Source organism: Lepidochelys kempii, chromosome 6, assembly GCF_965140265.1.
Source record: "Lepidochelys kempii isolate rLepKem1 chromosome 6, rLepKem1.hap2, whole genome shotgun sequence".
Taxonomy (NCBI): Eukaryota; Metazoa; Chordata; order Testudines; family Cheloniidae; genus Lepidochelys; species Lepidochelys kempii.
This window is the reverse complement of record NC_133261.1, coordinates 66,865,513-66,892,576: the sequence shown is the minus strand read 5'-3', so window position 1 is coordinate 66,892,576 and position 27,064 is coordinate 66,865,513. Positions and strand designations below refer to the sequence as shown.

Here is a 27,064-nt window from a genome sequence, read left to right as displayed (position 1 = left end):
CAGAGGCTGATGAAACTGAAAGTGCCGCAGTAGCGGCGGCTGCTTCAGGCCCGAGAGATTCTTTCACCTTCAGCAGCTGTGCGGAGAGGAGGGGAACCAGCGGGTGGCGGGAGGCAGGCAAAGAGCGTGAGCTTTAAAACGGTGCGACATGAACGGAGGAGTGGATTGTGCCCTCTCGGAGGAAGTGATCGATCTCACCAGAGGACCATCAGGTACAGAGTTAAAGATGGGGGCGGGAGGTTGGTTTGCTGGATGTGTGTACTTGTGATCTGGCGAGGAGCCTGGTCCTGTGTAACTCACTTGGCTTCACAGCTGCCAGGAGAGATCCGGCCTGAGGCCTGTATAATCCTGGCACTAGTTTCTAGTAGCAAAGTCATTTGCAAACACCTTCGGGGTGGAAGAGAAATCCAGGCAGAAGGAATCTGTCTTGTTTGGTTTTAATAATACCCACGAAACTTTGCTTTTTAAAACGTACTTGCAGCTTCTCTGGATGCTCTGGGGGAGGGGCTAATGGTGCATTGCACTTTGATTCATATGCTTATAAAGAGATTTGCTCATTGCTCAGTTATATTAGCCTTGTACAGTGGTGTTGGCTTGTGCTGCAGCTGAAAAGAGTCTATAAATACAGTCCCCACAATTAAAAGGGGCTGGGGCAGGGGAAGAGAATGCAGCTGGATTTTCTTCCATGGAAATACAAGTATGGCTCTGCTTTTTTGAAAGGAAGAACTATGGGGTACTTGAGGTTTAACCAGATACTGACTCTAAACTGCAAAAAGAAAAGGAGTACTAGTGGCACCTTAGAGACTAACCAATTTATTTGAGCATGAGCTTTTGTGAGAAGTGAGCTGTAGCTCACAAAAGCTTTTGCGCAAATAAATTGGTTAGTCTCTAAAGTGCCACTAGTACTCCTTTTCTTTTTGTGAATACAGACTAACATGGCTGTTACAGTTTACAGTCAGGTTTCAGAGTAATAGGGTTCCCCCCCCCCCGGGAGATATATTGTTTGTTTTTATCTCCTAGAAAACAAGGCTGAAAGGGAAGCCCTGGTGTTGAGCAGGCATGTAACTGTGTATTTGTGCTACCAAGCCATTAATGAAGGGGGGAGGAACAATCCTAGAGCTGTAAGATAATGCAGCCAGTAGTGAAGTAGTCCTACCTTGCTTGAAGAGATGGGAGAGATGTTGCTGTTCGTTAATTCTTGGCACTTTGGCCCTGGTTTTTAAAGGTATTTAAGTGTTACTGTACTCAGTGTTATGCCTAACTGATTTAGGAGTCTAAATCTCATTTCCAAAAGGGATTTAGGCACTGTCAATGGGATTCCTGAATGTGTAAGTCATTGGCAAATGAGATTTTAGGCTTCTAAATCAGTTAGCACAACACTGAGTGCAGCAACAGTCAAGTGCGTTTTAAAAATTCAGGCCTTTGGCTTTGTCCAGACAAAGACCTGGTCTATGCTACACAGTTCGGTCAGTGTAAGTTGCCTTGTGTCAATCAAGCTGTGGAAGTGTCTTCACTTAAATTTGGCTCCTGCTGATCTAAGTGTCTCTCTCTGACCATTTAGTAACCCCACCTCCACAAGCAGCGTAAAGTCATGGTCGATGTAGTTAGGTCAATGCAGTGTCAATGCCTATGTCGCTTGTTATTGGCTTTCAGGAGCCATCTCGCAATGCCCCACACTGACAATACAATCGATACAAGCGCTCCTAGTGTGGACGTGCACCGTGGATGCAAGGAGCCAAGTGTGCACACATACAAACAATTTAATAATTGCGGTGGCAATTTTTCCACTCAAAATTGCCCACCAAACTCCTTGTGGTAACCGTACAAAATACCCTCAGACACGCTGACTGTTGGGCTTTTCTTTTTTAAAGCCTTTATTTAAAGAAATTTAATAGTGTGGCTGAAGTGTCAATTGCAGACAAATTCACCCGTAACATACTGGTAGCATAAAGAACGTGGTGAATATTGAAGCAAAACATGACTGACATTCCCACAGCAGACAAGGCCCAGAACTTTCAAAAGTGGCCCCTGCTTTCGGGAAAACAGCACGGGTTTGTCTCTCAGACGTGCGGCGCACCCCCAGCTCCTGTGGAATTCAGCTGGCTGCACAGTTGCTCTGCATTTCTGAAATGGACACACTGGGCACCCAAAATCAGTGGCCACTTCTGAAAAAGTTGGTCAGGGTGACAATGTACCACACTAGCTACTTTGTGTTTACTGTTGCTGTTTGGTGGGTTAACTAAGTAGGTAGCTAACTGTAGTGTGGGTAGTAAGGGAAGGGACAGGGAGTGGGGTGGAGGATACAGAAAAATTAGCTTTTCTATTACAGCCCTGGGTGCTATCACTGGGTCAATCAAACTTTTTTTTTTTTTTTCCCCTTCAGAATGATTTTTTTAATTGCATGATCAAAACTGCAGTTAGCTATGTGCCTGACTCAAACTCCTTAATCCAAAGAGTCACAAATATTGGGGGAGTCTTGACTCTGGAACTGGACTGCATAGCTCAGGGCTCATCTTTAATTAACATAAATATGAATGAAAATCTGCCAGACCTTCAATCCATACCAATGCTGTGTATGGCTAGTGACCGGTTTTGGCTCCAGTCATCCTTTGCAGAGACTGGAACACCCACATCTGTTGCAGGTGTCAGTGTTGTTTTTCATAGTGAATCTAGTTCCAGTGAAAGGTACTGTCTTGACACCCTTGAGAGATGAAGTCTTCTAGCTATCCCTAGAACAGGTACCACATAAGCAGCAGTAGTGAAAACTTCCCTCATCTTGTCCTTCTGGTATGCTGTGATCCAAAACTGAAGTGACTGACTACAGAAGGTGGTACTTCAGTCTCTGCAGTCCTCCCCTCATGAGGGGATCTGAACACTTCAAAATCTTTTTTTCTTGATTTCTCTTGGTGGTACCATCCTACAGCCATAAGAACACTTCATTGTATAGAATTGAAGGGGAACAGAGTTTAGGAAGACTATAGAAAGCAATCATAATTTCTTCATGAATATATCAGAGGGATAAATACGGGAGAGGGAGAGGAATTATTTAAGCTCCGTACCAATGTGGACACAAGAACAAATGGATATAAACTGGCCACCAAGAAGTTTAGACTTGAAATTAGATGAAGGTTTCTAACCATCAGAGGAGTGAAGTTTTGGAATAGCTTTCCAAGGGAGGTAGTGGGGGCAAAAGATCTATCTGGCTTTAAGATTAAACTCGATAAGTTTATGGAGGAGATGGTATGATGGGATAACATGGTTTTGGTAATTAAATATTCATGGTAAATATGTCCAATGGCCTGTGATGGGATATTAGATGGGGTGGGATCTGAGTTACTCCAGAAAATTCTTTCCTGGGTATCTGGCTGGTGAATCTTGCCCATATGCTCAGGGTTTAGCTGATTGGCATATTTGGGGTCGGGAAGGAATTTTCCTCCAGGGCAGATTGGAAGAGGCCCTGGAGGTTTTTTGCCTTCCTCTGTCGCATGGGGCACGGGTCACTTGCTGGAGGATTCTCTGCTCCTTGAAGTCTTTAAACCACAATTTGAGGACTTCAATAGCTCAGGCATAGGTGAGAGATTTTTCGCAGGAGTGGGTGGGTGAGATTCTGTGGCCTGCGTTGTACAGGAGGTCAGACTAGATAATCATAATGGTCCCTTCTGAACTAAATATCTATGAAGTTAGTTCATGAGCACCACTATTTTCTGGATTTCCTTAAAGTAGAGGAGATGTATATGTTTTTTGGGATTTGATTTTTGTGTTTTTTAAATGAGAGAGAGAGAGAGAAAGGGGAAGAGGAAATCTTAGGTTTTTAAACTCCCTACTGAAGGTAGGTATGACCTGAGTCTAACAAGTTTTCACATTGACTTATGGTAACAACTTGTTGTCACTACTAACCTGTCTAATATTTCTGTCCAGGACTTTGTACTCTGCTCATAACATAATATCTAGGTACCTGACCTTGAATATGGGCAATCTGATGGTCAAAAGATGAAAGACACCATATCTCCAGCTCAATTCAAGTGTGTGAGGCTGGTGTACAGTTGTTAGGCTTCTCCTTATCCTGGTTTTGCTTCAGATGTCTTAGCGCTGCTGCTTTGGTGTCAGCATCAGGGCATGATTCAACCTGCTGATCAAATTCTAACTTGCTAGATGTATGCCTTGGGGCTCATGCTGACTTGCAGTTATTCTTGTACATTAGAGAACACTCTGACCTGAATTTATTTGCTAGCACTTGGTGTCTTAGGGCCTCTGGCTCTTAGCTATGATTGTTGATCCACTTATAAGGGATAGATATTTTAGAGTTAAATAGCAAGATAATCTGTAGGGTCCAAGGTGTCTTCATTTCCTCATAATATCAAAGCACTTATCACATAGTTGATCATTCACTTATTTGGCAAAGTTCAGGTGCCTGTACAGTTTAATCCTTCTCTAAGTATGAATGTTGACTGTGCTTGCAGACTGTTAAGATGGGTACAGTTGCATCTCTGGCAAAAGTTTGTTGAATAGGAAGAAGTAGTTAAAATGGCAGAGCAGTATGTTTACACTGCTCAAAAATCACATTTTATGGAATGCCAAATTATATTCTAGATTCATCTGGCAATATTTTGCCATTTGGTGTCTTTCTTAGCCTGTAGATCAATGTCGAATTTCTCTTCTTTGAAAAGGAAGAACTGTGAAACCTGCACCTGTTATGAATACAGTAGATTCTGCTTAATAGCAACCTGGATATTAACAACTTCCAGTTAATAGCAAAATTTTCTTGTGAACCAGTTCTCTTCCGTTGATTATAATGCTGATGGGATTCAGATACAATAACTTCTCACTTAACATCGTCCTGGTTAACGTTGTTTTGTTATGTTGCTGCTTGTTTAAAGTTGCGCAATGCTCCCTTATAACGTACTTTGGCTGCCTGCTTTGTTCACTGCTTGCAGGAGTCTCTGAAAGAGCAGCCCGTCCTCGTGGGGGTTTGGAACCAGGGTGGGCCAGCAGCCCCCCATCAGCTCCTCTAATTTCCCTGTAAGTAGGTGTGTGGCTGGGCAGGCGCCAGCAGGCTATCCATTGCGGGCAGTTCAGGTGTCCCTCCCCCCCCCCCCCCCGCTGCCATGTGCTGCTCCTGCTCTCTATCTTGGAGCAGCTCCCGGGGAGCCTCCTGCTTGCTGTGCAGAGGGGAGAGGGAGGAGGTGCTGATGTCAGGGTGTTTCTCTTCCCCCGCTCCTGTACCCCATCTCCACAGAGCTGGGGGAGGGGCAGGGGACACAACAGGCTGCTGCTTTGTCTGAACATGCTGATCTACTTAAAAGGGCAGCGTACTTAAAGTGGCGTCAGCGTACTTAAAGGGGCAATATGTCTCTGTCTCACACACACAGAAAAACACACATGCACCCACTGGCACTTTAGAAAGTCAGCGCCTAGGCAGCTGTGTATATGCTGCCCAGAGGAGGGAGTGGTGCGCTCCAGCAGGATAGCATGGGTTCATCATCCCTTTCAGTTTCCGCAGGGAAGTGTTTGCAGCCACTGCCATGCATCTATTTGTTTCCTCCCTCCTGCCTGACACCATGCTGCCTTGTAGAGCATAAGGCTACATTAACAACAACGTGTTAAGCCTTGAGGGCTCAGCTGAGAGCTAGTTCATCATTTAGCAGCAAGACATTCCCTGGGAAATATCCCACCCTGTGACTCCTCCAGCTCAACCAAGCTTCACAATCATCATCACTGTGTACAGTATTAAATTGTTTAAAACCTATATAATGTCTTTTGTATGGCGAAAAATATTTCCCTGGAACCTAACTCCCCAATTTATACTAATTCTTATGGGGAAATTGACTTAGCTTAACATTGTTTTGCTTAAAGTAGCACTTTTCAGGAACATAACTACAACGTTAAGTGAGGAGTTACTGTACTGGCAACAGCATTCTACTTATTAGCAATTTTTTTTTTTTTAAGAAAGGCTCCACCTACAGGCAGGTTTGTGGGGCTGAAGGCAGAGAGGGGAGTACAGGGACCACCTGGCTGCCGCCCCACAAACCTGCTTGCTGCTGATGCTCAGCTCATCCCAGCACTTCCTTCTGGGAGAGCAGGCCTGCAAACTTGCCAGCAGATAGCTCTTACCTCCTTTTGTGGTCCCTATGCGTGGGCAGGATTGGGGAAGGGAAGCTGTGGGCAAAGGGGGATAGCTGCAGTCCAGATGCTGGAACTGCATGGTACCTCTTTCTGTCCCTGTGCTCTCCCAACTGCACCCTGCTGTGGGACTCCATAAGGAGGGAAGTACTGGGATGTGCTGAGCTCCCTCATCTAGAGAGTACATGGAGAAGTATCATGCAGCTCCATGGGCCGCCAGTGCTCCCCATTCCCTGGAAAGCCCTGGCGTTTCAGCTGCATCTCTGCTCCCTGCTGCTGTCCTACTCACAAGCAGGTTTGTGGGGCTGCAACCAGGGAAGGCCTGTCCCAGCACTTCCTTCCCTGGCTACTGCCTCACAAACCTGCTTGCCACTTATTGGCAACTGCTGGTTAATAGCAACTTTTTGCTGGCAACTGAGGAGCTGCTAATAAGTTGAATCCACTGCACTTGTTTCTGGTCACCAAAAATATCCCTCCTCCACATTTCCCAAACTGTGTCCTCTGATAAAAATGAGTCTTCTATATTTTGCCTTGATTGCTGAAAACCTACAAAAAATCTCACTTTTTTTTGTTCATTAGTGTTTCTATCACTAGAATGGGATCCTCTGATGTTTCTGGTAAATCTTAATTTCCTCTCAAATTTTCTCAGTCACTGATTTTTCTCTGTTCCCAGATTACTAAGCTTCAAACAAGATGACAAAGCATTTCCCATGGTTTTTGCCACAAAGTGTGCGGTATCTCATTCAAGTATCTTTTAAACCAGACGTTAGTGCATTAGCAACATCATTGCCTCGCTTCTCCCAAACCCTGCTAGCAATTCCATCCTCTCCCCCATTTGTCTGAAGCTGACAGAAAAGGGAACAAAGACTGGGGAATGTCAAGGCTGCCATTAGTGTTGCTGTATTTATCAGCCTGTAAGGGCACTCTCTGAACACTATGGCTCACCCCAGACCCTCTGATCTCCTATAACTGAGCTAAAAAGCCACTTCCAAGGCGGAACAAGCTAGCTTTTATTTGCCATTCTGTTCACCAGTCTCCTGTCTCCTATTCCTCTACCCAGTGCATCGAGGGAGAAAGCATCAGCCTGGTTAAGTGTGCATCTGGGACTTGCTTTCAGACCATGCTTGGAGTAGCTTCTAAGTAACAGGATCATGTCAGAAGGAGACTGTTTTCTCCCTTTCCTCCCTCAGATGTTTGGTATGTCTGCTCCTGACTTCCCAAGTTTCATGCTGCTGGATCGTCTCTCTCCTTATTTATTTACAAATATTTTGTTGCATTGTGGTACAGACTGTGCTCTAGCAGTCTATGGGGCTCCAGCCTTTGAGTTCAGTCTGTTCTTCTGGATTAGACTAAACAACAAGTCTGAATCTTCCGATGCATTTTAATCTACCACCTGGTTACAGCTAGAGTTCTGTAATCAACTCTATTTTTAACAAACAAACAAAACTCCAAACTGCCTCAATCAGGCCATAATTTCCATTTCAATTTTTTGGTGTGGTTTGTTTTGTTTTTTTTAAATCCCCTAGTCCTTTGAATTGATTTCCTGTCCTGTTTCAGATTCCAGGGACAATACAAAGTGCTTGCACAGTTGCTGCTGATGCTTACATAAAATGTGAAGTGGCTAAGAAGTCTGTCAATTCAGTATGTCCTTGGGTAAAACTCTGCACTCCAATACCCTAGGGCCTGATCCAATGACTTGTAAACATTAAATCATGGTTAAATACAGGACTGTAAGTTGAGTGATCTAGGCTCAGGTAACCTCTTGGTGCCTCAGCTTCCCCATCTATAAAATGGGAATAATACTTCCTCCCTCACAAAGGTGTTGGGAGGCTTGATTCATTATTGCTTGAAGCTAGACCTACAGAAGGGTCTATTGTGAAATGTAGAGTCTTTTTGTTGAAAAACAGTTATTGATGAGAAGGTGTCCTGGGAAGTGAGGACTGGAGAAGGTACTGCTGCATTTCCCCCCCCCCCCCCAACTACAAGAATGTCTTATCTACTTGACATTCTCTATTTCCTGTGTGTCTCAGGATTGGGCTTTAACATCGTTGGTGGGACAGATCATCGGTACATTGCTAACGACAGTGGCATCTACGTCAGCCGGATCAAAGAAGATGGGGCTGCAGCCCTTGATGGCCGATTACAGGAGGGAGACAAAATTTTAGCGGTAAGTCACTCCCTGGGAGGCATGTGTTTGAGGGATCAGGGAGAGTTTTGGCCAGCAAGGAGATGAGATGGGACATTCTGTGGATCAGAGACCATCCTCATCCTGTTTTGCCAGAAACATTCCTTGGCCTCTAGGCTTGCATAGCTACGTGATGTGCATCTCAGTGTTTTTTTTTTTTATGGTACTGATGGCCTAATTATTTCCCCCTCTTCCCCCCCCCCCCCCCCCCCATTCTGGTATTTCAGTACTGTAGCTCCACTGACTTTTCTGGAGTTGCTTGTGATTTATATCTGTGTGGATGGAGAATTCATCTTTCAGTTGCTAGGTTTCTCTCCCTGGCATACTAATCAGTGTTGTTTGGATTATTAACCTCCTTTGCTCAGGAGGAGCTGGGCTTCCTATGAAGGGTTTCACTGGCTGCTTTCCTTGCTGGCACCATGGTTAAGGTGGATCAAATGTGGTCTGAAGATTTTCTTCTTCTATTGTCAGTGATACGAGGTGATAGCACTTTAACAAGCAAAGAAGAACAAAGAATTCGGCTAAAATATGATGCATCATTTGTATGTTTAATGGATTTTCATCTTTTTAATTTATGTTCCTGTTTTAGGTTTATATAAATAAACTGAGTGGCTTGTGTAAGTTGGCGCTTGATTGCTGAACCAAAGAGTGATGTATAAGTACTTTATCTTAACAGTGTAATAATTCTGGATAAGCAGTTGAAGATGTAAATTCCGAGAAAGGGGAGGAATAGTTCAGTGAGATCCAATGGGGTATAACTAGGAGTAATGGGATGAAATTTAGCAAAAGAAAAACTTATGCTAAGTATCAGGAAATACTTCATGATGGTAAAATCCACAAGGCTTTGAAACATTCTTCTGTGAGAAGTAGTAGCAGCCTCATTACTGTAATTATTTGAAACTGGACAGGACAAAGCACCATGGAATATATTGTAGGTAGTAATTTTGCATAGATCCCCTGGTTGGGTTGCTTACCCAGTGGGTCTTATCCATTTTTTTTCAAACCTTTTTTCCAATAAAAGTGTTATCTGTGAAAGCCAATAAAAGGGCCAAGGCATTCACTAACTGAAGATGCAGGTTTTTATTTCAGATTGCATGTTGAATTTGTTAATCAATATTCATCCATTAAGCATTAATACATCACATGCCACAGCATTTGACAGTAGATTAAGGTCACTGTATAGGGCATTCAGTGATCCAGCAAGACCACCTGCTCTCAGGCCTCCAGCTTCCTAGACATTGCCTTTCTTAAGAGAGACAGGGGTCTCCATCTCCTTCTGACCTAGGTATTTCCAGACTGCATAGTCCCCTGACTATACTGTGGTGGTCCCAGTACAAACCGGTTTCCCAAGCATTCCTGTTTGCTTTCTCTTCAGAGATGGTGGACAGTGTGACTGCCCACAGTTATAGGTACCCCACAGCTCTCTTTGTGTAAGCCTACTTGATTCTCCGGATAAGAGCACTAGAGAGAGAACCTACACACATACTAATACACTTACCAGAGATCACCCCAACCCTAACATGGGCTTTGGCTGGAGCAGTCCTTCTAAACCCCACCCAAGGGATTTCCTTGTGCTTCCAAGTTCATCTACAACTCTGAACAACCCCCCGTCTTATGTGGCCTCCATAGGCCTAATCCCTCCAACCCTACCCTAAGGACTGGAGCTTTCCATGGGTCCTGTCCATTAGCTGGATCAGGAAAAAGGCCCTGAGCCAGTTTAAAACCAGGCTGTTTATCCAAAAACATTTTCTGTGTCTGTGGGTTCCTGGAGAATCCAGTTTGAACTGGTATGTGTGCATCTCTCCAGGGGTATGGCTTCAAAGGGCTAATTACAGAGGGATTACATTCATATCCCCTTCCTCCTAGAGGAGTTATGTACATTTTTCACAACACATACACAGTTGTATTTTTAATACACAGGACCCCAAAGATATTAAACCCCATTTAATTAGGTTTAACTTTATTGAATTAAGTTCATTCAGGACACTGCAGGAAATTGTCCGTCACAGGTACGCTAAAAGTGTGCACATTCTAAAATTGGCAAATACTAACACATCTAGTCGACTTTCTTTTTAAAACTGCATATTTATCAAATGTTTAGTGTAAATGTGTATCTTTTGTCTATGCACAAATATCCTTAAATATTTAACTCCTTTTTTAAACATGGTCTATCTTGAAGGAAATTTTCCAAGAATGGATCTGTCATAAATATAAAGGGAAAGGTAACCACCTTTCTGTATACAGTGCTATAAAATCCCTCCTTGCCAGATACAAAACCCTTTCACCTGTAAAGGGTTAAGAAGCTGAGGTAACCTTGCTGGCATCTGACCCAAAATGACCAATGAGGGGACAAGATGCTTTCAAATCTGGAGGGGGTGGAAACAAAGGGTTTAGTCTGTCTGCGTGATGCTTTTGCTGGGAACAGATCAGGAGTGCAGCCTTACAACTCCTGTTAAGTTAGTAAGTAATCTAGCTAGAAAATGCGTTAGATTTCCTTTTGTTTAATGGCTTGTAAAATAAGCTGTGCTGGAGGGAATGTATATTCCTGTTTTTTGTGTCTTTTGTAACTTAAGGTTTTGCCTGGAGGGATTCTCTGTTTTGAATCTGATTACCCTGTAAGGTATTTACCCTCCTGATTTTACAGAGGTGATTCTTCTACCTTTTCTTCAATTAAAATTCTTCTTTTAAGAACCTGATTAATTTTTCATTGTTCTTAAGATCCAAGGGTTTGGGTCTGTGCTCACCTGTACCAATTGGTGAGGATTATTATCAAGCCTTCCCCAGGAAAGGAGGGTGTAGGGCTCGGGGGGGGCATATTTTGGGGGAAGACGTCTCCAAGTGGTCTCTTTCCCTGTTTTTGTTTAAAACACTTGGTGGTGGCAGCATACTGTTCAAGGACAAGGCAAAGTTTGTACCTTGGGGAAGCTTTTAACCTAAGCTGGTAGGGACCTGCATGAAAGACCCCCTATCTGTACCCTACAGTTCAGCGTGGGGAAGGAACCCTGACAGGATCAATGAAGGATAAAATGTGAGGATCAGTCTTAGGGTAAATTAACACATTCTGTTCCAGTTCCTCTTTAAAGGTGTGGTGTTCGTGTGGTGTGGGTTTTTTTTTTTTCTCCCCCTTTTTTTTGTCTTAAGACTTTTTAGAATCACAAAAGGGGGGTGTATGTGAGAGAGAGAATATGTAGCTTTAAAATACATAACTTTAAAAAAAAAACAAAAAACCAATGTTAGGCTGTCATTGGATTCATTCCATCATAACCTTCTGTGGTTGGTTTGTTTTTTCTTTTTTCTTTTTTTGCTTCCATATAACTTTTGCCACATCTCTTCTCTTTGGGTTGAAATTTCTCATGCTCCATCTCAAATCTATGTTCAGGTTATTTGCAAAGTTTGAAGAAAACAGGTTGAACTGTTTTTTCGGTTATGCCAATGTGAAGGAATCTATATTTAAAAAAAAAAAAGACTTTGATAACTCAGATTAGCTCTTAAATTTCATACTTGACATGGATTTACTTCTCAGTGTTGACAAGGGTTTGTGAGGAAATTGGAGTTACAGGCAGATTCAGAATGACATAGCCAGTCTGTGTTGTACTTCATTTTCAGTAGATCCAGTTCTATTAGTTCCCCTCCCCCCTCAAAATACCACAATTCCTTTGACATTGCTCTGCTCCTCCAAAAGATTTTTAAAAATCACTTACAGTAGAACCCATTTTATTTCAAGATGTTTCAGACCACTCAGCCTCAAAAACCACTCAAGTAAATACGGGGTTGGATAAGACAGGTAAGCAAATGGCAAGTAACTTTATAGCTGGATTGGATAAATGGAATTCTATTGTATTAAGCCCCTGCCTCAACTGTTCTATATCAGAATTAGAGGTAAACCCAAGCTGCAAAAGTTCAGAACCAACTTTGAACTTAGAAAAGTTTTAGCAATGCTTTGATCTGGGGTTTCGGTTTGGGATCCTCTCTAATTAGAATATACTGAGGACCTGCTTAATTTTCCGGTAACGGAAAGTGACTTTAGTGCCCTCTTGCATTTAGAATAATTCTGACTACCTGAACACATGGCTGTTGTTTTGTTCTGCAGTGCAGAGAGAGAACTTTTGATCTCACAGCTACTAGTTCTCCTTTTTATTCCTGTGTTTAGATTAACGGCAGGGACCTGAAGAACTTGCTGCACAAGGATGCTGTGGAACTATTCAGGAATGCAGGCTACAACGTTTCTCTGAAAGTTCAACACAGGGTGTGTATTGCCAGCTCCTGGTGGTTGTCCCTGAGGCCCTGCTACCATGGCTTGGGTCAAACTGAAGGAGAGTCCTTGTAGATCCCTGTCTGCTTTGAACCTCTGGGAATTCTGCTCTGCTTTCTACAGTGTATATGGTGATGGGGGGTGGGTGGGTTAGAGAGCATTGGTTTTGTATTTATTTAATGAATGCACCTTTCTGCTAGAGTGAACATTCAAGTTAATGAACATCAGCAGTATCCACCCATCATATTTAGTGATGCTCTGGAGGGGGCTGGAAAGTGTAGTATGGTGGAGTCCTGTGATCTTTTCTTTCCCACAAGGAGTTGGAGTGGTATGGTCCTGCCCTCTTAACCAGTCATTTTAACAGGCAAAATATGTCTCACTGGACAGTCAGATGAAGTCCCAAGTTTTCTCCCACCATCTTACATCCCTTCCCCCACAGACAACATGGCACCAGAGATTAAGGTATGGGAGAAGAGGCTGGGGCCTTGTGTGACAAGTCCTGATTCAGAATACAGCTCTATAGGTAAGGAGTAAAATCCCTCTAGAGGAGGGCTGGGTTGCACAGAAATTGGTGGTTGGATACTGAGCCTTTCATGATAGGCCGCTGATTCAAATCTGGCCCAGTCACTGGTGGTGGTGACGCTACAATCCACAGGCTATTTAGTACCTATGTGAAAAGAGTTACTGGACTCAGTGCAGTTCTAGTGGTCAGGTGTCAATGTGATTAAAAGCCCACCATGCTTGACATTCATTGTTTCCCTTGTTGGCAGTCTCGGCTGAGAGGCAAAAGATTCTCCAAAGGGGGGGGGAGAGAGAACGCCCTTCTTATCCCTAGCTGTCCTCTCCAGGGTAGAGGCATATTTGTAGTGTCAGAAAAGAAGCCACTGCTGCTCCTTAACCTGCACTAGTACTAGCTCTGGAGACCGAGGAACCCAAAATCCACTGCTGCCAGACTGGCACCGCTAGCCATCACTAAAGTTGATTAAAGGAAGTGCTGAACCATCACTAGGGCAGCTCTTGTGAAATAGTATGTGAACAGGTCATGCTGAATTGTGGTGTGTGTACCACTACCATCTGCTGCATGGAATCTTACCTGTCCCAAGTGTGTGTTTTCTCTCTAGTGACTGGCTTACAAAGAGGATATGGAAGCATCGATACTACTCCTAGCTAATGGAGGTTTTTCTTTGACTCTAGTTGCAGAGTCACGCCTTTTGGAGCAGAAGGCTTCTGCATTCTAACCCTCCCAGGCCCCAAGTATACAGTATGCTGATGACCATGTGGTTGTGCGTGTTTCTAGAACCACACATTCCTCACATAAGGTTGCTGTCTGTCTTGCCGCAATTACCACTGATTCTCCTCTTTCTGTTTTAGTTGCAGCCACAGAATGGTCCAGCTGGTCACAGAGGAGATGGAGAACCAGGTGGTATTCCCCTAGCTGTCATTTTGGTGCCAGTGTTGGCCATTGCGGTGGCTGCAGCGTGGGCCTTCCTGAGATATCGACAGCGGATGTGAAACATTCCCCTCTGAAGATCTCTGTGCATATATGTATAATATACACCCACACACAGCTACGTTATAATTTAAAGAGAGAATCAACAGTTGTATCGTGGACTAATGCCAGAAAGGATTGTTGCCTCTTATAAAGCTGCTGCTGATGTTCACTATGTTCTGATTTTCTTGTGGGGTTGATAGAGGAAGGAAGTAAATGGGGAGGTGAGATTATCGTGTGTAAACAAATGTGCCATTTTCACTGATCCCATGGCATTTTTGCTATCTCCTTTCTTGCACCATGAACTTTCAAATACTTATTCTGTATTTTAAGATGTGACTTTGGGTGTGTTTTAAGAACAAAACTTTTATTTTGAGAATTTCCTTATTCTCCTCTCATTCCTCTTACAACCAATGATCCACCTCTCTGAATCAAGAATGAAGAGGAGTGTGGGGGATAGCTTATCGTTTGGGTAGGGTCGGTAGCGGGCTGGTTAAATAAATGCCTTTGAGAAATGTATACCATCGGTTCTGGTTTCACAGTTAAAGTTCCCAGAGGAGCTGCTGATGTAAAACAAATTATGCAATATCAGTGAGGTGTTGTACTGGTCCTGGAAAGGCAGGAGGCCACATCAGGGAGAAGGAGAGAGGAGTAAGGATAGAAGGCTCAGGAATGAAGAACCAAAGAATTGTAACAGGAGGCTTTCAACAAAGTGCTAGGATACTGGAGAGAGACACCCAATAGCATCAGAAATGGCCCAATGAGGGGAGAGAGAGGCCTCTAAAGTAGAGGTGAACCAACAGCATGTTTAGTCTATGGAGCTACCAGAAGCCCATCTGTCAGGTTACAGAATAATTTTTGGCGGCAGGGGGTGGGAATAGAACACTCATTTTACCCAGACTTATTGCAGCAGCTGACCTGCTATCTGCAGTGTCGTGCAGCCTGGAAGATCTTAGCATGACTTGATCTGTGGTATGGTCTTGGTCCATCTAAGCCATTGCTTGCTTGCTGAGGCTCTGACATGGCTGCTGGGGAGTTACACCAATGGGCAAACCAGGGGATGGAGGAGGAAGATGCAGGCATTCTGTAGCCACACTAGATTCTTCTTTTGGGGGGCAGAAGGCAGACAGGGAAGGCTTGGTAAGAAAGATGAATTGGCAAAAAGTCATGCCTTGCCACAAAGGAGAAAAACACCCCAGAAGGCTTTGTTGAACAGGCTGCTAGTTCTATAGTAATGCTGCAGGAAAATGAGCAATACCATGCTCCTATGAGAGAGTAAAGCTGGCTGGTTTCTAGACTGAAGGAAGCCAGAGTGTCTCTATTGGGGTAGCAGGGAGGAGAATACACACAGGATGTCAGTGCTTCAAGGCACTTTAATCTTTTTGTTTTTTAAATAGGCTGTAGAACAAGCCACTTCTAGGTATTTGATGTGGCCTCTGAACCGTGCTTGTTAGGCCACAGTGCCTGGAAGAAGCGTATGTGCTAGTGTGTTTAGTGAATAAGACTGTGCAGCAGGAGAGCATCTTTTGAAAAGCTGTGATTGAATTTTATCCGCAGGATTGTAACTCCTCGCTCTGTCTGGTTTTAAACACCTCAGTGGAGTAAGACCTGTTTTTCTTGTCTCACAGAAAGAATGTATTCTTTTGCAAAAAGAAAAGTGATATGTATTATCTGTATAAATGCCAAAAATCACATATGCAATATATGTATACAAACAAGAGAAACTGAATTGATGGCCCTCTCCACTCTTTACTTCTCTCATCCCTAACCTTCTTCTGTTTTTACAGGACACTTTGTTATACAAATGTTTAGAATGCCACAGTATGACTAGCTGGAGATGTTCTCCTATAGTGATTAGATGAAAGCCCATGTGCTGTAGTATTTGACATTCCCATAGCATTGTGAAGGATCCTAGAGTGCTACACCAGCTATATACATTAAGCATCCCTTACTTCCTTGCACTCTCCTCCTTGCTGTGCCTGGAGAACTTTGCCCAAGGTTCCTAAGGCGAACCTCTGCTCTTGCCAAAAGTACTGCGAGATTGATTGATATTTATTTGTTGGCAGCTGTATGTGCAAAGAAGATGGTTTGTGCCCACAGTTCCATGGTTGATGGCTTGATTATGCATGCAAAGCAGATAAATGTGATTATCCACAAGAAGATGCCCAACTAACTCTTTGTGTGCACAATCAAGGCTGTACATTTTGTGAGTCTAGGTCTCTACTCGAACATTTGGCCACCTGTCCATGCAGAGGAAATGGAACCTCTTGTTATAAGGTGACACTTGCTGTCAGAATAACTTGGCCGTTTTGAATTTAACAGTTCTTCAGACAAAAATGTCCACTAGTAACTGGATTGATTTTTATACAGCACCGTTTACAAGTAGAAGCTACCCATGGAAAATGAAACTAGAACATTAAATAAGTTACAAACTCTCACCAGGAAATAGAACCCAACTTTTCATATTAGATTGAAAAAGCGACAGTTTTATGTTTGTGAAACTTGCAGAGAGCATGAATCTATCAACTGGATGCTCAGAAGTTTGGTACTTCCAAGATAGAAATGGAAAAGCAGATGTCAAACCATTGCTGGAACAGAAGAAAATATATGGCCCTGCATCATCTGAAGGTAAGATGGTGTTACAGTCCATCACTTGCAGGAATTGCAAAATAATTCTTAGTTTGACCGGCATTTGTGTCAGCAGTCAATAGCATAACAAGGATCTAGATCACTAAGGAAATAAGCAAATAAGGAGATTATGTAGAGCAAAGGAGCTCAAAGTGTGACACAATGCCCTTCCTTCTCCTCCCTGTGGCCAAATGTGATCTGTGGAGTCTGAAATATGTCCTATGACTACTCTCCAGTTGTGTATCCAATACGTAGACTGGCTTATAGAGAGTAATAGGGCAAGCTGAAGTTACACCAGGCATGAATTGGACCCATGAACAGAGTGCTGTGCACCGCCAGTTCCTGTGGCAGTTGCTCTTTTTCCTTTTGGCTATTTTTAGTGAATTCCACCAAAAAGCAATTTCTGTTCATAAAAGATGAAGCAACTAAAAGCAGGTATGGGGGGGTGGGTCTTTAAATATGTGCCTTTGTCAGTTAGGAGCATCTATCTGGCTCCCAGTTATCTGCTAGGGAGACCTATCCGCTTCTGAATACCCCAGGGGTATATTTACACTGCAATTAACCTGTGGCTGGCCCATGCCAGCTGACTCAGGCTTGTGGGGCTGCTCAGTTGTGGCTCTGGGACCCTGTGAAGTGGGAGGGTCCCAGAACCTGGGCTGCAGCTCAAACATTTACATGGCAATTAAACAGCCCCTTGGCCTGAGCCCTGTGAGGCTGATTCAGCTGGCACGGGCCAGCAATGGGGGTTTGACACCCTGAGAGTCCAAGGTATACATCTTTATGTAGTAGTCAAGAATGCTGACTGACCATCCTGGAGAATAGAATTGCTTGTCTATCCCCCAAAACAATTGCAACATGGATAGTGCTTGTTCAAGCTACACCTCCACTGACCTTTGCCAGTATGTGTCAAGCCAGAACTGTGGGGGAAATCTCTAAAGGGAGCGAGGCCACGAGAGGAAACTGGCTTTATTTTCTGTCAGCCCTTGCCCTCTCTGCTGAGACTGGCTTACAAAAGTCTGAAAGTGGTGTCAGTTGTGTTAGGGGTGTTACAGAGGACTGGGTGGAAACCAGCAACTTCTTCTATGGCTGCTTACAAATTGAAGAGGTGTGGACTACATTTAAACTGAGACTGAACAAGCGAATAGTAGGAGCAGTGAAAAAGCAGGCATGTGAAGGTCGTCTGGTATCCTCCCCTCCCCTCCCCTCCCCTCCCCTCCCCTGCATGCGTGCAAACACACGAGGTGAGCTTCAAGACAGTGAGTGTGTGGGAAAGGGCCATGCAGAGTGAGGCACTGAGGGGAGTGTCAATGCTCATTTGATCTAAGTGAGGCACCCAAGGAGCCGATGCTGAGAGAAGGTGCCCTGTTTATGTAAATTGTAAAGAATTTTTTTTATGCTGTGTACGAGGGACTCTGGCAAACTGTAAAGAAAGTGCTGTGTGTATTGATTCACAGAGTTAAAAGGGGTGACGGAAGAATACTTTCTTAAAATGTTTTTAAAACGCAAGAAAGAGGAATTGATTAGGGGAAATCCAAGGGGGCACATCTAGGAGTAATGCCAAGAAACAAGGCAACAGAAAATCTAAGGTTGACTATCATGACCAACATCTCAGTAAGATATATTCGGCTCTAGAATAATCACTCCAGCTGTGGTGGAAACCTGCTGACTGGAGTCATGTGACTTCTCAGACTGGGAGTCACTTGTTCATTTCCTTTATCAGTGAACAGGAATCTTGCTTCTGCCTACCTGGCTGTCAGCTCTGTCAGCCCCTGAAGCACTCTCTTTGGGGCTAGGCCAGCCTTTACTTTGCCTTGCAGGTTAACAGTAGGTGCACCCATGTCCCAAAGTCTCTTTGAAGCATTCCCCTGTGATAGCCAGCTCCTGGTGCTGGCTTCTCACAGAAGTACCAGACTTCTTGTTCCCAAAGGAACAGTGTACACACCAGCTTCTGAGATTCAGCTGAAGGCTAGCACTTATCTTAACACCACAGCACTGAGTTATATTAATAGTAAAAACACCATTTATTATCAAAGTCTAGAGTCAGGAGATAGTAAAGAGATTGAAAACAAGTGGCTGCCTATAAAACAATCACTCTTTCCAGAGAGTAAACATAACTAACAGGTTAACTTTTTGTATAAAGATTATCTCACCCAAAGTCCTTTTCAGCATTTTCAATCAAGGTTGAGATTCTTTTTTTCATAAAGGTAAATGCACTGCTCATTTACTTCGTAGATGAAGGATAAGGGAGTGTAGTCTTTGTCTCTTATTACCGCCCCCCCCCCCCACAAGTTCATTGTACTCAGACAGGATAACCACCCATAGCTCGTTTGGTTTTTTTTGGGTGGTTTGCTAATATCTGACTTAATATGTAAATTCTTTGGTGAACGAGCATGTGCAGACCAGTATTGGGATGTTCCTGTAACCTCCCTTGCCAGCTGGCATTAAGGGCCTATTGGGTCACGTCATTTAAAATGACTGCACAAAGCACTGGAGCAGGTTGCAGGACCATTTTACCTCTGCCTCTAGTGGAATAACCCCTCTCTCTCTCTGTAGAGTTGCAGCCAGCTTCCTTTAACTTCCCTCCATCCATCCAAGCATGACTGTTACTGAAGCCAGTGGAAGAAGTGACAGAATAATTTTTATCTCCATCCAAACTGGAGACTGCTGCTTTCACAGAAGTGAAAGGAAACACTCTGAGCAGGACAAGTTATTGCTCTACACGCTCTTTGCCCACGTTTCTCCACTGCCTACAGGGAAATTCAGCCCTGTGCCAGCAATAAGGCTGACCACAGGACAGAGGGGAGGTGGCTTGTGCTTCCACCATTTAGGGGCAGTCTCAGCCCCAAGTGGCCTAGAGCAGCCCTCAGGGCTCTCCGAACTGGGCCTGTGCCGCAGTGCGGAAGCACTGGAACGCAGCACTGCTTCAGCCACTCCTCCTCCCACTTACATGCGCCTCCAAAAGCCCTCTGCCCCAGCACACCCTGCAGGAGAGAGGGTGTGGTGCTGGCTCAGGCCTCTTACACTGGGAATTTTCCCTGTGTCTCTGGGTAGCTGTTTTGTGGCCCCTTAGCTGGTGCAAAGGAGCTTCAGGGCCACCATCAATGGGATTCCCTGAAGGAAAATGTGCACAGGTTTATAGTTCAGACTCAAAAAGTTACCCAGGAAGCTTGATGCAGAGCTGGGAACTTATTCTCAAGGATGGTGTAGGCTGGCAGGCTGTTTTACCACCCAGGGAAAGGAAGCAAACTCCATGGCCAAGTCCTCTTTAAAAGCCCTTTCCTCTGAGCCAGGTTTATTTATAACAAAGGAAAGAAACAGCTCAACTGAAAAGATGCTAGTCACAATCCCCAGAAGCTTTTCCTGGTCATAAAGAGCTGAGGAGGGAAGAGGTATCCTCTCCCCTGGACCCAGCTTCCTCTGTTTTATATACCCCACCCAGCCATGTGATAGGCAGGGATCCCTTAACCCTTTCCAGGCTACTGCTTTACTTTGTCTCGTTTATATATTACTCAGAGCATAGAGCTTCTCAGATACCTCAGTTCAAATCTCTACATCATTTACCCAACTCTAGAATGGGGATAGTAATGCTCAAGGTCCTTTGTCAAGTACTTAGATATCTATAAATAAATAACCACTATTGAACTCCAAAGCACTCCAAACTCCATTTTGTTTTTGTTTTGTTTGTTGTATTTTTAGAAGCGGCACTTGGGGTATTAGAGCTGTGTAGTGAAAGCTAATTCTGTCTCATGGAGGATTTTGGAATTAGATTTCACTCTGATTATGAAGGGAACTCTCTAAATTTTGAATTTCTCCATTAAAGGGAATGGAGCCCTGGCTCAGGGATGGTCTGAGTGGCTGGCTGCTCCAGGGCTACGTACCCTTGAAGCCTGGGCTACCAAGGAGGTGGGTGCACAAACTGGCAGCAAACCAGGCAGGGTTCTGTCAGCACTTTTAGCAAAACTAGGAGTGGCTACAAAATGGCCCGAGTAAAACAATGCTCTGTCAGAAATTTTCTGTTCACCTTTAGTAATCAAGGTTCAGAGAGCTTGGAGGGGATGCACTATGGCTTTGGAACCAAGAAATCTGGACTGTAGATTCAGCTCGGAGGTTTACTCGGGGTTTATTTTCTGCACTTTTTACCAGCACTTAAAAGTGAAGCTAGATTGTGCACGTATAGCAAAGTTTTGTGTAGAGACCACATATATTTTTGTCAAGCTGTGCAGGGATCATGATTAGCTTAGGCCCTGCTGCTCATGCCTGTGATTGTTTGTTTGTTACTCTGGTGACCTGTTCATCCAGTGGTGTGTAGGTTGTCCTTTTTTGTTTGTTTGTTTTGTTTAAGTATATGTTTACTGATCCTCACTAAATTAAAAAACAAGATGAACAGATAAACTTTGAAATCCCAACACAAACTTGGCTTCAAAAGCCAGTTAAGGTTGGTAAGGCACTTTTGCCAGGATAGCTTATTCCAATACAGAACCACACAACACTATAAAAGAAACAGAAATGACTTAGACAAATGCAAGTCATACATATAATTGTATTATAAGCTGATGTGTTACACTTTTCCTGTTAAACTACTTGTGATATAACTGAAAGCCCTTGCATGGGTGTAATTTATAAAGTTATATATGGAAAAGTCTAAAAATTGGGCAGTAACAGACTGCAGATCTCAGGGATGACTGAAGCGGTGATATTCTAAACAAAAAGAGCTCTCCACCATGCTCAGGGCTGTTTTCTTCACTTCAGGCTGACTCCATGGATGTTCCAAGCTTCATAGTGACACAGACCAAATCCTGGAATGTTCTTATAGCGTCTCATGAAATAGCAATTGATAAATAGGATATATCAAGGGTTACCATAGTTGCTTAAGACAATATTTAGATAGTATAAAACAAGCCCCATAATTAGTGAGACAGTTGTGCTGTGATAAAATATAAATCTCTTGATGAGCATAAAAGCTAGGAAAGGAATAAATTAAGGACATCAGATTTTAAGTAATTGAGTTTTGTAAATAATGCTTGCGACGGGTTCGGTCAGAGACCCCCTTGGGACTGCCACCTGATGGGCTCAGAGTTAGTCTCAGCACATTTTCTTGGCCAGTTTGGGCCTCCAGAACCCTGCGTTGCTGAGCCAGACACACCAGTCTGCTCCAACACAGACCCAAGGTCTGAATCACACACCCCAAAGCTGCAGACTTAACTGAAAACAGCTTAAGAAGTGCTCCTGTCTCCAGCACCCAGATACCCAGCTCCCAATGGGGTCCAAACCCCAAATAAATCCATTTTACTCTGTATAAAGCTTATACAGGGTAAACTCATAAATTGTCCACCCTCTATAACACTGATAGAGAGATATGCACAACTGTTTGTTCCTCCAGGTATTGATTACTTACTTTGGGTTAATTAATAAGCAAAAAGATTTTATTTAAGTATAAAAAGTAGGATTTAAATGGTTCCAAGTAATAACAGACAGAACAAAGTAAGTTACCAAGCAAAATGAAACAAAACATGCAAGTCTAAGCCTAATACATTAAGAAACTGCATACAGTAAATCTCACCCTCAGATGTTCCAATAGTCTTCTCTCATAGACTAGACTCCTTTCTAGGCTGGGCCCAATCCTTTCCCCTGGAACAGTCCTTGTTCCAGGTCAGGTGGTAGCAAGGGGATTTCCTCAGGACTGCCAGCCCCTTTGTTCTGTACCACCCCCTTATATAGCTTTGGCAGAAGGTGGGAATATTGTCTCTCTGGGTCCCGCCCCACCTAAATAGAAAAGCTTCAAGTTTTAGATGGATTCCAGTACCAGGTGACATGGTCATGTATCCTGTGAGACCCAAAGCCTTCATTCTTCCTGGCCTGAGTCACAGGAAGGCTTGCAAGTAAACAGAGCCATTTGTCATTATGCAAGGCACTGCATTTAGCCGTATGGAGTGGAAATCTATCAACTGCATGAAAAAACTTGTACAGATACAGACAGACATCATCTTCCTTTCCAAATGCAAACAGATGGACATAGTACCAAAAGGACTGAAGGTAAAAAAATCCATTACAATCTACATACCACACAGACTATGCTGACAGCTTGTGCCACACGCTCTCAAAGAAACTGCAGAACGACCTGATCAACATCCTCTACAGCAAACAGGGAAAGATAAAGAATGAGCTCTCAAAAATGGATACTCTCATAAAAAACCAACCTTCCACACAAACTTCCTCGTGGCTGGACTTTACAAAAACTAGACAAGCCATTTACAACACACACTTTTGCTTCTCTACAAAAGAAAAAGGACACTAAACTTTCTAAACTACTACATGCCACAAGGGGCCACAGCAATGGTTCCCTCAACCCACCCAGCAATATTGTTAACCTATCCAACTATACTCTTAGGACAGCTGCTTCTGCTGGGCTATCTTGGGACCTCTCCTTCTGCCCCTCCACCCCCACGAACGTGATACGGTTCTGTGGTGACCTAGAATCCTGTTTTCGACTCAAGGAATATTTCCAAGACACCTCTGAACAACATACTAATCCACAGAGACGTCCCTACCACCACTACAAAAAGAAAGATTCTAGGTGGACTCCTCCTGAAGGTCGAGACAGCAGACCACACTTCTACATAGAGTGCTTCCGCCAACGTACACGGGCTGAAATTGTGGAAAAGCAGCATCACTTGCCCCATAACCTCAGCCGTGCAGAACACAATGCCATCCACAGCCTCAGAAACAACTCTGACATCATAATCAAAAAGGCTGACAAAGGAGGTGCTGTTGTCATCATGAATAGGTCGGAATATGAACAAGAGGCTGCTCGGCAGCTCTCCAACACGAGTTTCTACAGGCCATTACCCTTTGATCCCACTGAGAGTTACCAAAAGAAACTACAGCATTTGCTCAAGAAACTCCCTGAAAAAGCACAAGATCAAATCCGCACAGACACACCCCTGGAACCCCGACCTGGGATATTCTATCTACTACCCAAGATCCATAAACCTGGAAATCCTGGGCGCCCCATCATCTCAGGCATTGGCACCCTGACAGCAGGATTGTCTGGCTATGTAGACTTCCCTCCTCAGGCCCTACGCTACCAGCACTCCCAGCTACCTTCGAGACACCACTGACTTCCTGAGGAAACTACAATCCATCGGTGATCTTCCTGATAACACCATCCTGGCCACTATGGATGTAGAAGCCCTCTACACCAACATTCCACACAAAGATGGACTACAAGCCGTCAAGAACACTATCCCCAATAATGTCACGGCTAACTTGGTGGCTGGACTTTGTCCTTACCCATAACTATTTTACATTTGGGGACAATGTATACCTTCAGATCAGCGGCACTGCTATGGGTACCCACATGGCCCCACAGTATGCCAACATTTTTATGGCTGACTTAGAACAATGCTTCCTCAGCTCTCGTCCCCTAACGCCCCTACTCTACTTGCGCTTTATTGATGACATCATCATCTGGACCCATGGAAAAGAAGCCCTTGAGGAATTCCACCATGATTTCAACAATTTCCATCCCACCATCAACCTTCAGCCTGGTCCAGTCCACACAAGAGATCCACTTCCTGGACACTACAGTGCTAATAAACGATGGTCACATAAACAGGACCCTATACTGGAAACCTACTGACCGCTATTCCTACCTACATGCCTCCAGCTTTCACCCTGACCACACCACATGATCCATGGTCTACAGCCAAGCTCTGCGATACAACCGCATTTGCTCCAACCCCTCAGACAGACAAACACCTACAAGATCTCTATCAAGCATTCTTACAACTACAGTACCCACCTGTGGAAGTGAAGAAACAGATTGACAGAGCCAGAAGAGTACCCAGAAGTCACCTACTGCAGGACAGGCCTAACAAAGAAAATAACAGAAGGCCACTAGCCGTCACCTTCAGCCCCCAACTAAAACCCCTCCAACGCATTATTAAGGATCTACAACCTATCTTGAAGGATGACCCAACACTCTCACAAATCTTGGGAGACAGGCCAGTCCTTGCCTACAGACAGCCCCCCAACCTGAAGCAAATAATCACCAGCAACCACACAACAGAACCACTAACCCAGGAACCTATCCTTGCAAGAAAGCCCGTTGCCAACTGTGCCCACATATCTATTCAGGGGACATCATCACAGGGCCTAATCACATCAGCCACACTATATCAGAGGCTCGTTCACCTGCACATCCACCAATGTGATATATGCCATCATGTGCCAGCAATGCCCCTCTGCCATGTACATTAGTCAAACTGGACAGTCTGTACATAAAAGAATAAATGGACACAAATCAGATGTCAAGAATTATAACAGTCATAAACCAGTCGGAGAACACTTCAATCTCTCTGGTCACACGATTACAGACATGAAAGTTGTGATATTACACCAGAAACTTCAAAACCAGACTCCAGCGAGAGACTGTTGAATTGGAATTCATTTGCAAATTGGATACAATTAACTTAGGTTACCTTGCATAATAACTTGGCCACTCCCAATCTCTATTCAAGCCTATTTCCCCTTGTTTTTTCCTACCCCCCCCCCCCAGACGTTCTTGTTAAACCCTGGATTTGTGCTAGAAATGGCCCAACTTGATTATCATACACATTGTAAGGAGAGTGATCACTTTAGATAAGCTGTTACCAGCAGGAGAGTGGGATGGGGGGAGAGAAACTTTTGTAGTGGTAAACACCCATTTTTTTTTTCATGGTTTGTGTGTATAAAAAGATCTTGTGTACTTTCCACAGTACAGATAAAGTGCATCCGATAAAGAGAGCTGTAGCTCACGAAAGCTTATGCTCAGATAAATTGGTTAGTCTCTAAGGTGCCACAAGTACTCCTTTTTCTATTTGCAACAAATTGTCCCAGTTGATGGGAGCCATCAAGATTCCAAACCACCTTAATGGCCCACACTTTGCATAATTACAATAAGACCTCAGTTATTTCATATTTCTAGTTTGATACAAGAATGATACATTTATACAAATAGGATGAACACACTTAGTAGATTATAAGCTTTGTAATGATACCTTACAAGAGACCTTTTGCATGAAGCATATTCCAGTTATATTATATTCACACTCATTAGCATATTTTAATAAAATCATATGGAATGCAATATCACAATGCTACCTTGTTTTCATTTATCAACTTTACCTGTGTGTGTGTGTGTTTTGTTTTTAATTAAGGTCTATGTTGTGGAAAGAAATCTAGATATGAAAACGCCTCTTAGTTTTCTAGGCAATCCTCTGCTAATTGCACCATTATTCTCTACTGGGAAGGCTAATAGAGAGTATATCTGGCTGTAGGACCCTAAACAATCTGCTCCAGAGGTAGTTTCTATTCTGAGAGAGTGTCAGAAGTTTAACATCAGACCCTGTGGGCAGCTGCTGCTATGTAAGGGCATATCTATACTAAAAAGGGGTGTGGTTCCCAGCTGGAGGAGACATAACCACCCTAGCTCTCATCAAGCTAGTGGACTAAAAATAGGGCAGCCATGGTGGTGTGAGTGACTTGCTGCCCTGAGTACATGACAAGAATGGGGGCGGGTGAGTCTTCCAGCTGTCTGTTACTCTGCTAAACATTCTTTCCCCTGCCTAATGTGTGTGCTTGACCTACATTTTTTCACTATGTTACAAAAGCAGTTGCCTTTGGAAAGCTGCTGCTGTTTTTGTTACTTGTCAGCAGATCATGATTTTCATTCATTCAGCTCTGTTCCCCCAGTGGGTTAGAGGCCGATCAAATGAAGGTGGTGGATTCCCAACCCATACTCTCAATAGGCTGCCAAACTTGTTGTCTCTAGTTTCTTCCTTTTTAGTCTTCCCCTTTGGAATGTACAAATGGGTTTGGCACTCTCTGCTTTCACACGAGCTAGGCTACATTTAGCTTTAATCAGTTATTAAATGACCACTTGAAAGGCATGAGTTCAGTGCAGCTGCACTCTGGGGCTAGGTCTACACTAAAACATTTTGCCAGCACAGCTGTGTCAGGAGGGATGTGGAGAAAAAAAACTGCTTTCCAGCCAACACAGCTATGCTGGCAAAGCCATCGTGGATTTGCTGCTTATACCGGCAAAAGAGCCTTTTGCCAGTATATGCTCAGTCTCCACTAGCATAGCTGTGCTGGTACAGTGTTTGTAGTTTAGATTAGCCCCTAGTCCATTTAGGACCAAGCCTGAGGCTACTTGATCATTATTAGACAATCAGTCTTCTCTGGAAGGCCTCATCCTTATTATAAACTTATACAGGGTGGTGGCAGAGATCCACTTTCCCTGGGCTAGGTGGCTGCCAAGGCATGGAACGTTTTAGGCCACAGCCCCAGAGAAGTCATGGTCATGTGTTTGATGCTGCCTGACTAGTGCTCTGGTGATGGGCCTGGGGCG

General features: G+C 43.8%; 1 protein-coding gene across 1 annotated transcript; it reads left to right on the top strand.

Annotated features, from left to right (window-relative positions):
- Positions 1 to 15,775, top strand: SYNJ2BP (synaptojanin 2 binding protein). Its single transcript, XM_073348499.1, has 4 exons — positions 1 to 212; positions 8,151 to 8,287; positions 12,456 to 12,551; positions 13,929 to 15,775. Exons 1-4 carry the CDS (start codon positions 149 to 151, stop codon positions 14,067 to 14,069), a joined length of 438 nt encoding a protein of 145 aa, XP_073204600.1. The 5' UTR covers positions 1 to 148; the 3' UTR covers positions 14,070 to 15,775.
- Positions 15,776 to 27,064: the final 11,289 nt, after the last annotated feature.

Coding starts and splice junctions, on each gene's coding strand:
- SYNJ2BP (XM_073348499.1), top strand. CDS start 149: ATGAACGGAGGAGTGGATTGTGCCCTCTCGGAGGAAGTGATCGATCTC. Junction 213..8,150: donor TCTCACCAGAGGACCATCAG/GTACAGAGTTAA, acceptor TGTGTGTCTCAG/GATTGGGCTTTAACATCGTT. Junction 8,288..12,455: donor AGGGAGACAAAATTTTAGCG/GTAAGTCACTCC, acceptor TCCTGTGTTTAG/ATTAACGGCAGGGACCTGAA.